General features: G+C 43.7%; 1 protein-coding gene across 1 annotated transcript in view; it reads right to left on the bottom strand.

Annotated features, from left to right (window-relative positions):
• The window catches only part of LOC117957865 (dynein assembly factor 5, axonemal-like), a 23,032-nt gene extending 11,485 nt beyond the window's left edge, over window positions 1–11,547 (bottom strand). Inside the window, exons 1-8 of the mRNA XM_034893947.1 lie at window positions 10,974–11,547; window positions 10,215–10,399; window positions 9,972–10,096; window positions 9,593–9,711; window positions 8,014–8,246; window positions 7,456–7,680; window positions 3,091–3,234; window positions 1,521–1,689 (exon numbers count right to left, since the gene is read on the bottom strand). Of these exons, the coding sequence (XP_034749838.1) occupies window positions 1,521–1,689; window positions 3,091–3,234; window positions 7,456–7,680; window positions 8,014–8,246; window positions 9,593–9,711; window positions 9,972–10,096; window positions 10,215–10,399; window positions 10,974–11,511 (1,738 nt within the window). The 5' untranslated portion in view covers window positions 11,512–11,547. The remainder of the gene's footprint in view (window positions 1–1,520; window positions 1,690–3,090; window positions 3,235–7,455; window positions 7,681–8,013; window positions 8,247–9,592; window positions 9,712–9,971; window positions 10,097–10,214; window positions 10,400–10,973) is intronic.
• Window positions 11,548–11,934: the final 387 nt, after the last annotated feature.

Here is an 11,934-nt window from a genome sequence, read left to right as displayed (position 1 = left end):
AGAGAGAGAGAGAGAGAGAGAGAGAGAGAGAGAGAGAGACAAAGGGATTTACAAAACTCACTAAGCCAACTGATGCTAGTGACAGCCCTGTTTTTTCTGTGTGAATGTATCTGACCATGAGCCTCTCTGATTGGGTAACAAAAAACAATTCTTCCACTTTGTCTTCCTCGTTCCAATGAGATGCTGATTGATGGGCATCCAACTTGGACAACAACAATGGAACTGTATGCATCTATTGGGACTTCAAGCAATAAATCACACATATGATACACATGTCATGCTACAGCATGACATCAAATTCAATGCTAAAAAGAGTGTTGTTATGATTGTCAGAACAGTGTAAGACAGGAAGCTATGCTTTCCCTCTTTTTACTTGTCAGGACAAGACCTTAACGTGGTTACTAAAGTAAAATACTTGGGCCACATTATCAGGGACGATTTTTGTGATGATGATATACAGCGGCAGTGCCGTAAACTATATGGACAAGCAAATATTCTGGCACGCAAATTTCATATGTGTTCTGAAGAAGTTAAAATATCTCTTTTCAGAGCATATTGTACTCCACTGTATACAGCTCATCTATGGTGCAGATACAGTAAAGCAAAAATAAACAAGATAAAGGTTGAGTTTATGTACAGATTTATAATCCGATTAACTGACTCAAATAATACAATTTTAAATGCTATAATCAATCCTGCACTTAGTGATACCAGATATTCGTCAAAACTATGGAATTACTGGAACACGCACCTGTACCTGTTTTAATCATTGAGCATTGCAATTGTTAAATTTGTATGTATGTGTGATTCTTTTGTCTATATGTATTTATGTTTGTGTTTGGTCTGAACCCCTTTTGTAATGTGTTTTTTGTTTTGTCTGTTTTTAATCTGGACCTTGAGTCTGTAAATAAAGAAATATATACATCAAGTGGTGCTGACAATTGCTCCCACCACCAATGACACAATATATGTCCATATATCTTTCAGGAGCAGTGTTGGACTATATGAAAACATGGCTGGGGAGTAAGCTTTTTGCTGCTTCTATGAGTGCAGGTACTACAAAATGTCACATCCGGACACATTACAAACAATTTAAAAAAACTATCTGGATTCTTTGTACATGAGAGAGTCTGTGCTGCTGTTTTGACAGCTGCTGGTTTTGATGTGCTGCCTTGATGATGGATCATGTGTGAACAGGACAAACAGCTTGACATTTAAAATATGATGTAACATGTGTCTGAACAAGTTGAGGAAAGAATGGCTTCACAAACCACATCATGAAGTAATGTTTAATAAAACATGATCAAGATTATATACTCTCGTTCTAAGGTAAAATGGACCAAAAAAGCATGTCCAGACTGTTGTCATAATTTTCCCATCATTAACAGGTATGTTGTTAGGCCAATTTCTCAAACCTTACTGTATATTTTTGACCATTATTATGCCTCTATTTGTGGAAAAATCCAGCACCTGCTGTATATTTGGCAATGTCTTGTGCATATTCAGGCTTCACTTCTCACCTGATTGTATGACTATGATATGCAATTGAAGCCTCTGTGGGGAGTAACTGGACCAGGTGTTGACAGAGGCAGACAGCCAGTCCAGCAGCTGGCCCATATGTTGTCTATAGAGCGCCATCACTGAATCCAGGCCCTGCACCTTACACAAGAATTGTACACTCTCCAAGGCCTATGGGAGAGGGAATGGAGAAACCAAAATTATGTCAACACATTTTGCAATCAAATTATAAAGATTTTAGAGAAAAAAAGACACAGAGACAGAAAAGATTTTGTGGAAGAAGAGCAGAGGGCATTGTGTTTCAAGTTTAGAGATTACAGCTGTTTTCTTGTAATTTTAGGAATTTTTAGGGTCACTCTCACACGGGAGGCTCAACACAATCAAAACCATGGGAAGAAAAACACTGCAGACATGACAAGGTTTTACACAAAACCACCACCAAAAACTTAGTCAGATACACAGTCACAAAAGGCGCGCACACGCACGCACACACACACACACACACGCACACACACACACACGCACACACGCACGCGCACGCACACGCACACGCGCACACACACACTTAGCTGACTTTTTAGGGCAGGGGAACTGACCTTTAGGGCACATCATAGTTCCCTTCATAGTCCCTCAGGGATGGAGAGGGACAGAGACAATATCTGAATCACAGATCACAGACAATCCTGAGCTGTCCACTGATGGGAAAGACGTGCCCCTTTTCTGGGAAAACAAGTTCTGCTTTTCCTCTGGGTCCAGGAATGCCCAAAGCTATTCTCACCCTCCCTCTCTTTATCTTAATTCATTCCTTCTCATCTCTTCTCTAACACTGCTCCCTGTCTGAACATAAACCGATGCATTACAGACACACACACACAGACACAGACCCACACAGACAAACACACACACGCACACAATGTGGTGTCTGGTAAGCATCGCTGCCAGTCCTTTCCCGCTTCTCTCCCTGTCATTAGCCTCCAACGTTGACGAGCAGTAGGGCAAAGATCTGGCCTCAGATACCGTTGGCTTCGCTTGTCACTATTCCTGTTTGTCCCTTTGCATTTGTGGCTGACCACAACATGAAAGCCTGTTACTTGTATATTACGTGGCTGTTGTGGCCCGAGGAGGCGTTATGGAGCCACAAATAGGACTGGGCAGATGACACACACCTGCTTAGAAACACAACTCATTTCTCCCTGTTTTTTTCCTCTATTTCTGTCTGTCTGTCTGTCTTTTTCTCCACCTTTCACCCGCCTCTTTTCACCCAAGACTGGATTTAAAGTTCCACGCCAAAGGTGCAATTTCAGCTCCCCTGGCTAAGTGGGTAATTATACATTTGGCCATGCCCACTTTGAACTTGTACAAATGCTGACATTCCTGAAATAGCTCTCTTACTTCATAAAACCTGCTTACCTTTCTAATAAAAAAGAATGGAAAACTACAATTGGGGTAAAAAAAGATGCCACGTCAAAGCAGAATTAAAGAATTACACAGACAAGGTGATATGCTTCCTCTACGTAGAACAAAGTGAAAACAAAGCTACAGAGAGGATGCATATACCAACATTTTTTTCACCTTTTCGCTGAGGTGTGGCTCGGTGGAGAGGCTCTGGACAGTGACCAGCACCTGCAGCAGCTGGAGGCTGACTGAGCTGTGGTCTGACTCACACTGACGCAGCAGCACATCCACGCAGGCCAACAACTGCTCCAAGTACACAACCTGGGAAAAAGGAAGAAGTATTATAAGATTCTCTTGTCTGGTTTCTAGCAGACGTGAGTGCTGTGAGAAGTATTTGCCTTGAACGTTTGCTCTGTCTATCAATGAACCCCACTGCACCTCAAGTCTTCTCAATCTAATTTTTTAGCACTGCTCTCACTCCCCTCTCTCTTCCACAACACGCCATCACAAAAAACCTCACAGTCTCTTATTTTACACAAAATATAACAGAGTGAACAACAAGATACAAACACTCGGAGTGAGAACTTTCCATCTCCAGACATGAATGTGTGTGAGATTGCTGTCACTTGTCAGCCAGTGGTGTGGTGAGCTCATGTTTAGACAAAGAACTGCAGCTCAGGCTAATTTCTATGCCATCACTGGGATCATGGCCTCTTTTCCTGTTTTTTTGCAGCCTGTCATTATGGATGGATAGGAACAGGGGGAGACAGAAGGTAAGGTAAGTGTGTGTGTGTGTGTGTGTGTGTGTGTGTGTGTGTGTGTGTGTGTGCGCGAGTGAGAAAGAGTGTGTTTTTTGTATGTGGAGGGTTGAGCTGGTAAAGGGCCCTCTGGGTGTTTACTTTGGTCTGCTGATGAGGAGTTGGGTGGTGAGGGGGACTCTGTGTGTGTGAGCAAGAAATGCCGAATGAAATCTCCACATATGCTTCCTTACTCAAAACACACACCCACTCACTGAGCTTTGACTGACAAATACCAGAGTTCAATCACTAGGTGGCGAACTATCTTTTCATAATAGCTATCACATAGTAGCTATTGTGCAGTAATGTGGAAAGAAAAACAAGTGTTAAGCCAAGAAAAGATCCTTAGAGTGTTAGAAAAAAGCCAGGAATTGTGAGGAGGAAAGAGAGCTAAGGGACTTCCAGTCTGCAAGGCACATGTGCAAATGTTTTTATTTTGCAATGAATGTTGAGCACACACTGGAAAAAGCTTGTTATGCATATCTTGAGCCCAGGGTGTTAGTTGAGTGTTTTTGTAACACATTTATCTGAGGCTAAACATCCATGCAAGCCCTGAACAACCATGACTTGCTTCCATTTCTTCACTGCCTAGACTTGAACAAGCTTACCCACTGCACTATGCACTTATTTGAATGTGTTCACACAGTCATTGATGGGGGGAATCCCTGCCTATGGCCAAGCAATTTTCTGGCACTTAAAAACTGCAGGAGCTCCAGGAAGGCAGTAGTGGAAATAAAGTGAAAAACCGTGACAGACACACACATTAGCTTACACATACACAGACACGCATATTATACATGCACAGAAAACAACCATTAGGGCTGGACAAGAGAGAAAGAGGGAGAGCGGAAAAAGTGGTGCAGAGTAATAACTAGGTGGACACCTGGAGCCAGCCGAGATACACCTGGTTTCATTGGCCTGGGCACGCTCCCAGGGGCTCGTTACACAGCGCATGTACGCATCTGTCCACCACTAGATACATCAATTACACACACACACACGACTCCACTTTAAGAAGCCATAAGCCACGCGATAGATTCCTATCCAGTGGGGAGCCCACCCCCAACAGCTACTGATGTTGCTACGGCAACAGGAAAACAAACACAGGCGGGTGTATGAGATGCCGACCCCTCGCAGTCAGGTACATTTTGCTATGCTGACTTTCTTTTCCTCACTTCATCCGTCGTTCAGTGGAGCAGTGAGCAATATGCAGCTGTCATTTATGACAAAGGGCAGGCATGCAGGAGACATGCTGATGTATGGCAGTATGTATGTGTATTCAGCAGCACCGCTTATTGCGTGCAAAAGTTTCTCCATGCACAGACAAGATGAAAAGACCCAGAGCCTACTTTTCCACCTGCTCTCCTGCTGATCTCTTCCTCTAGGCTACTGTATTTCAGGCACTTTACAGTTTCACCAAGACAGCATATTCACTGTTAACAAGCCGGGTTGTAAATATGCCTGCAAATTCACTGTCAGCCCCCTATACTCTGACAGTTATACTCTAGCCCTGTAGATATTGTGATGCCCCCAACACCATGGCAAACCACAACACAGCGACGCTCAGCTGATGTAAGAAGTGTGTGTGTGTGTGTGTGTGTGTGTGTGTGTGTGTGTGTGTGTGTGTGTGTGTGTGTGTGATGTTAGGAGTTTGTTAGTCCTCTGTGGAATAGCCCTTTAAAATGAATCCAATATGCGATTCATAAGCAAACACCACCATATATAAACTACAGAACCTCAGAACACGTTGGCTTCTCGAACCACTGGCTCGCCTTTTCTCTCAAACCCTTGACGTCATCTTCAATTTATGACCAATATTTTTTATTTTTCATCAAGCATGTGTTGTTTATTTTTGTAAGCTGCCTTTTTTCCTTTTTGAAATAAAAAAAGAAAACAGGGACTTGAAGGAGTTGGCGAGTTTAAGTTGTGCAGAAAAATCCTAAATCAGTTTCCAAATCTTGTCCCCATGGAGCCCTGCAGTTCCCCTGCCTCTCTTCACTTCGAAGGTTTACTCGTCATTTCATAAAGGCCCTGATTTTGACAAAGTCAAACTTTACTTTATCTTTCTTTCTGCCTTTGGTTCAGGTGGCACATAACTCTGTCAAGTTGGATCAAAAAGCCCATATCTTGTTAGTTTTTAAGATGCTCTACCCATATCTTCGCTGTTTGTGTGTCAACAGGTAATTAAACCATTAGAAGGTACATATGGATGTAAGGGATAACCAACACTTCGAATTGAGCAACTGTGGTGAGGGAGAGCACAATATTCTGGGTCAGCATTTCAGCACAGCACAAAGAGAGAGAGAGAGAGATGCAGGGGCTCCTGTCACAAGTGGTGTTATTTACAACTACAGAGTGATCTGGCCCTGCTCCCTGGGATGAACCATGCCTGTTGTCGAAGAATGTTGCAGGTGCTTTGTCTAGTTGAGCTATTGAATCACAACGCTCCATGCTCTGCCATTAGAAACACAGACAGAAAGAATGACAGAGGAAGAGAGATGGAGAAACAGACAGAGAGGAAGCAGAGGTCTGCCTCCATCTGTGTGATGTTTGACCACTGTCCTGTCCTGTTAGTCCTCTCCCTGGTTGACCCCCCCGGATAGCTACCAAGGAAGACAAAAGGGGGGTCCACTTCCCTGCCATTTATCACCGTCCTTGACCAGACAGGCTTTGAAATTTCAGGGATTCTTTTAATGAACCACAGTCCGGTGCCAAGACCTTACACATGGCTAGACATTTTATTTTTATTTTAAATGCTACGCGCTGCCTTGTCTGCTCAGAGGGGTCAAAACAGTCATGCAGGGGTCACATTAAATTAGCGGATATCTCGGGGAGGAAATTCTTGCAGGCCTCACTGGGATGGGGGTGGGGTCGTGGGTATAGGTGAGTCAGTAGTGCGGCAGGATCAGAAAATAACTCCGTTATTTTGAATCTGAAAGGGAAACATATTTGGTGCAAGAGAAAAGGAAGCGGGGAAGAGTCTTGGTCATGATTGGATTTTTCCAGTGGCAGACTGTTTGAAAAACAATACAAAAATAAAGATATGTGAAAGGTTGTGGGAGCACTTTTCACATATGAGTGTGAGTTGAGTTGTTTTCATCAGAAATTTGTAATGTTAGATTTAAAAAAACACCATGTGGACAGACTGTCACTATAGCAGTGGGGGCAGTTTAGAGAATTACTCAACAGCAAACCCACTGAACTCATCACGTACAGTGATGGTAGTGCTATTGAAAACTCTTGAAGGCTCTTCGTCAACTAGTTTTCAAAAGATGTGTCATCTTATCACGAAACTTATTTCCATAAGGGACAAATAATATCCAGTATGAGTGCTGCCAAAAATAAGAGTGTAAATATACACAGGAAGAGTAGAAAGAAAATGACCTTCTATGACACTGCCAAGATCCCCTAACAAGACTGGGAAAGAAAAACAGCTGGTGCACACAGATCAGAGGGGGGGTGGGGTGGGGGGAAACCTATGAGTGCAGCAAAAACCTGGAAAACCGGGCATCAAAACAAGTCTGACTTTAATGTCTTAAAATTTTCAACCGGCAACTCTTTCCCCTCCCACAGTGAACTTCTGATATGCTTATAGTTCATTGCAGCTACTCAGCAACAGAAAAAGGGTGTGGTGCTGTAGTGCGTGTAAATGGGGAAGTTTGGCATTACAGGCAAAGAGTCATTCTCAGGTAAATAAGTTAAAAACAGGTAAACCACAATCAAACCCAAGCTTCTCTCTGCTGACCTGTTGATATTCCTGACAGACGTCGGGCTCGGTCAGTGTGTTGGCGATCTGTTCGAGATGTGGTTTTAGGAGGGCTTTGGAGCAGCCTTCCAGCACTGCAGTCAGCACCATTAGGGGGGCCCACGGGTGAGAGGAAAAGGAGGGGGTTCTCACATGATCCAGCAGCAGCTTGAGGAAGACGACAGGAGGGACAAAGGTCCCCAACAGTTTAGCAGCTGCCAGGCACTAGATGTGAATACAGAGAGAGAGGAAGAGGGTGGAGAGAGACACAGAGGAATGAGGGAGCATAAAGGAGGACGAGAACCACAGGAAGTCCTTTTTTAATCTCCCTCACATCAAAGATCTGCAGAATCCTACTATGTAGACAGGTGCATCCCAAGCCCTTGAGCCCCTGCTCGGCCCAGTCTAAAGCTCAACAGAGCCTTGGAATGACTGATTCTATTGGATCTGTGCAGAGATCAAATATCACTAAATGCCAGACCTGATCTAAAACAGGAAAAACAGTATGAAGTAAACCATCCTGCTGATCCGATGACTAGCTCTCTCACTGGGACTCACATTGCTGACCACGTCCCGTTCTGTGTCGGTGCAGGCGTGTCGGAGGGTGGCCAGGAGAGGCTGCAGATGCTGAGTGCTGTGGTCCTCAGCGTGGAGCAGCAGCACGGAGAGCAGCTGAGAGGTCCTGATCCGTGTGGGCACCAGCCAGTCGGTTATGTCGTGGGTAATGGCCGGCACCAGCCTACCCAAGTTTCTCACTACAAGCTCTCTGCAGCCCACTCCTGGACGCTCCACTGGAGGAGCGAATGAAGAACAATAATCTATTAATACTCTTCTAGATATCGAAAAAAAAATAATTATTGGTTAGTCTGTCATCAGTAAGTAAATTACTTTGTTTTCCAAAATGATTTTGAACAATCTTCAAGAGATTCCCAAGTTGTTGATTTTTATTAAAAGATATCTGAACGACACACTAATGACTGAGGAAGAGAGGTCTAAGGGAAGACAAAGATAAATCAGAGAAACACACTAGGACAAGACAAAACAGGCCCCTTTCTGGTAGTCTCTCTCTTGTCCGACAGTGGGAATCCCAGCAGAGTTAGGATGGCAAAGGGAGGGCGAGAGAGCCTCTTCCTTTCCGTCCCTAGGCAGAGACGGTAGCCATCCATATTGTCACATGTGTAGCTGTAGGACGCATATAGGATCTTTTGCCAAAATGCAAAGCCTAGGAACTGTACTCCAGACAGACAGACAGACAGACAGATAGACAGATAGACAGACACCCCTTGGCCCTATAGGCACGCTATGGTGGCCATGTTCAGGTTCACTCATTCCCGGCTCCGAGACAGACACCTATCTTTCCAAGCCAGTGCCCGCCCTGAAAACTAATCATACACAACATCCCTTTACCTTGTATGTAATAAATATGGACAGCTGTAATAAACAGTGATGGTTTAATGCAACATGTGAAGAGAATTACATTTATTATAATTATAAGCTTTTATTATGCATGGTGAGAGGCCAGTGAAGCCATTGTACCAGCAGGAAATCTTCCTCTATTGTAGACACTGAAATTCAGACACCAATCCTTAGATTCCTCCCAAGATCAATTCTTCAATAAGATAATCTTACAGGATGTAAGGAAGTCTGAGCTGATAGCCTAAGCTTAATACGAATCTTGCGGAATTTCCTGCCAAGTTTATTTCACCTGGAAAACTTCAGGGGTGTCTCTAGACAGTCCTTTCATCGCTGCTTTGTTGAAAAATAGCAATAATGAACGCTAATAAGAGCTTTGTGTGGCAGTAGTGATATTATCTCTCTAAGCTACCACCCAATCCTGCCCTCTCTAAACTCTCCTGCACAGATGTATCGTATTTGTGTCACAGCTGCACATGTTGTTCCTCCACAGCCAGGAACACCCCTGACATTTGTCGTGTTGCTCTGGTTAGAACGTTACATTTTGAAGCCACTCTGCTTTAAACTTGCACATTAAATAAAATGACTCAAACAATGATTATCTTTAAAACTATGCATCTTCCAATCAGCTAGTTATTAGCAAATTAAATGTGACGCTAATGATGATTGATGCCAGAAACTCACTAATAACATGGTCAAATAAACCTTGCTGTCTGTGACTGACCTCCTGGTGGGTAAAAGGGAGGTGGGGACAGGAGAAAGTCCATCTTGTCCTTGATTTCGTCCTCATTCTCCTTCTCCCATTGGGTGCCTACCTGCTTCCATAAATCAGCTGCTAGAAGTCTGCAGAAGGAGAATGCAAACACAGATCATCGTCCCGATCATCAGTGTTGTCACTGTTGTCAATTACATGCAATGTATTTTACAAACACATATGTTATAATGTAAACATTAATGTGATGTTTCCTTTCAACACACACAAATCCTTTGTGAGATACTTGTGAAATATTAGTATAGAGACCAGAGTAATACACAGTACATGACAGATTGTCACAATTTATTATAAAGGAAAAAATTAAAGTATGACAAATGTCCACTTTTACCTTATTTCCAAGATCTCGTCAGTGATACCGCTCAGCAGGAGTGGGATGAGTTTGTGGAAATAAGAGTATCTGTCTCTCATGTGAAGTAGCCAACCACCAACAACTGTAGTCACAGATTTTCTCACCTGGAACAAAAGAGAGCAAGATAGAGAAAGCAGAATTGAGCATAAATAGCTTTACCAGTAGTACATCTAATGGCATACAGTGGGACTTGTACCACCGCTCAGTCGTTTTAAACTGAACCTGGGGTGAGTCGTCAAACAGTCTCTGCGCCAGGTGAGAGATCACATCATCCACGTTTTTCCCAGTGCCATGCTGAATGACAGCCCCGGTGGCTTCGATGACAGACACTCGTACCCGGGAGTGTTGATGAGAAATAGTCTGCATGAGAGGCTTGACCAGACTCTCAGCCTGCAGGTGAAAGTGCTCTGAAGAGAAAGAGATGAAATGCATCTCAGTACATTCAATTCTGTTGAAAAATCACTAATGAGATAGTAGACTATCTCATTAGTAGTATACTAGATTTTTTCCTTTAGTCTGTAGAATACGATATGTATGCCGGGACGTCTCTGCAGCAACACAATACTTAATTCAGGAGAGTTTGACACAAAACTTGCCCTCCTGCGATTTAGATATTGCACTAGTCCATATTGTGAATTGTGATTAATTATGCAGCGCTAATCAATACTAGTTGTTAGATGCAGGGCGTCCTCGTTGAGGCAGGCATGTAAATGGACTATATGGCACGTTACTGAATGATGGGAATTAATTCTAGTGTTTTAGCAAAAAAAAACATTGGCTGAAACGAAACGTTCACGACATTTATTTTAGCCACTCAACACAACTGTAGATGGGCCAGGCAGCTGCCCAGAGAGAGAGAGAGAGAGAGAGAGAGAGAGAGAGAGAGAGAGAGAGCTTTTCTGTGGCACACACGTCTGTGTGCCTAGAAACCATGGCAACCATGACAGACTCCATTTCAACAACAAAGCATTGTTCACCAACCTGGCATACACTTGGCAAAGTTTACGGTGCATTTGCAGCTTTCTCTTCTGACATCTGGGAAAGGGTCGACGATGGTCCTCTGCAGTATGTTGATCACTTCGGTCAGATACGGCGCTAAATGTTTCCCGCACACCTCCACCGTCAGAGTCAACATCTCCACGGCCGACAGTCGAAGCTCCTCCGCCGGCTCCAGGATCTCTTTCTCCCCGAGCCTCTGAGCCAGACAGGGCATGAGATAGAGCAGCGACTCCTCCGGTTTGGGGACACAGCGAATAAACTCTGTTATCGTCGTTATCGCGGTTTCTCTACACCTTTCCATCGGGTCTGACAGACATTTTAGGAGAGGCTTAAGGAGGACAGAGAAAACCTCCTGTAAAACGCTGCTGGAAAGTCCTTTATCTACAGTCTCTCTCTTGATTAGCTCAAGCGCCCTCTTTCTTGTCGCCTTGTTGTCTTCGTTTAGACAGTTTAAATGTCGAGCGAGTCCTCTTAAAACTTCAGAGACAGCATGCTCGTCTCCAGCCGCCATCGCTGCCATCTTGACTGTCGTTATGACAACATGCAGCACGACAAAACAAACGGCTGCTTTACGATAGCTTCCGATTCAAAATATCAAACTTTATTCGCATTCACAAAATGTTTCTCTTCAAGCTCATAAAGCAGACTTCCTCAGTGACATCGAAAAAAGGATTGATTACCAATTCGTCAAAGGTCATTTGTGTATAATAATTTGATTGACATTACCCTCAAAATAATTTAATATGCACCAGTAAATCAGGACATTCAGCTGAAATAAAGGACTTTAAGCCATATCCAGGGGCCCACAACATTTTGCTCCATGCAGTGGCGGTTCTACGAGGGGGGGACAAGGGTGGCCATTTCCCCATGTAATATAAAGCCCTGATCCTCCTCTGGCCCCATGAGCCTGCATTTTTAACCCCACCTTTATCCCCAAAGATGT

Source organism: Etheostoma cragini, chromosome 15 (genome assembly GCF_013103735.1).
Source record: "Etheostoma cragini isolate CJK2018 chromosome 15, CSU_Ecrag_1.0, whole genome shotgun sequence".
In the NCBI taxonomy this organism is placed as follows: domain Eukaryota; kingdom Metazoa; phylum Chordata; class Actinopteri; order Perciformes; family Percidae; genus Etheostoma; species Etheostoma cragini.
This window is presented reverse-complemented; position numbering and strand designations above follow the sequence as displayed.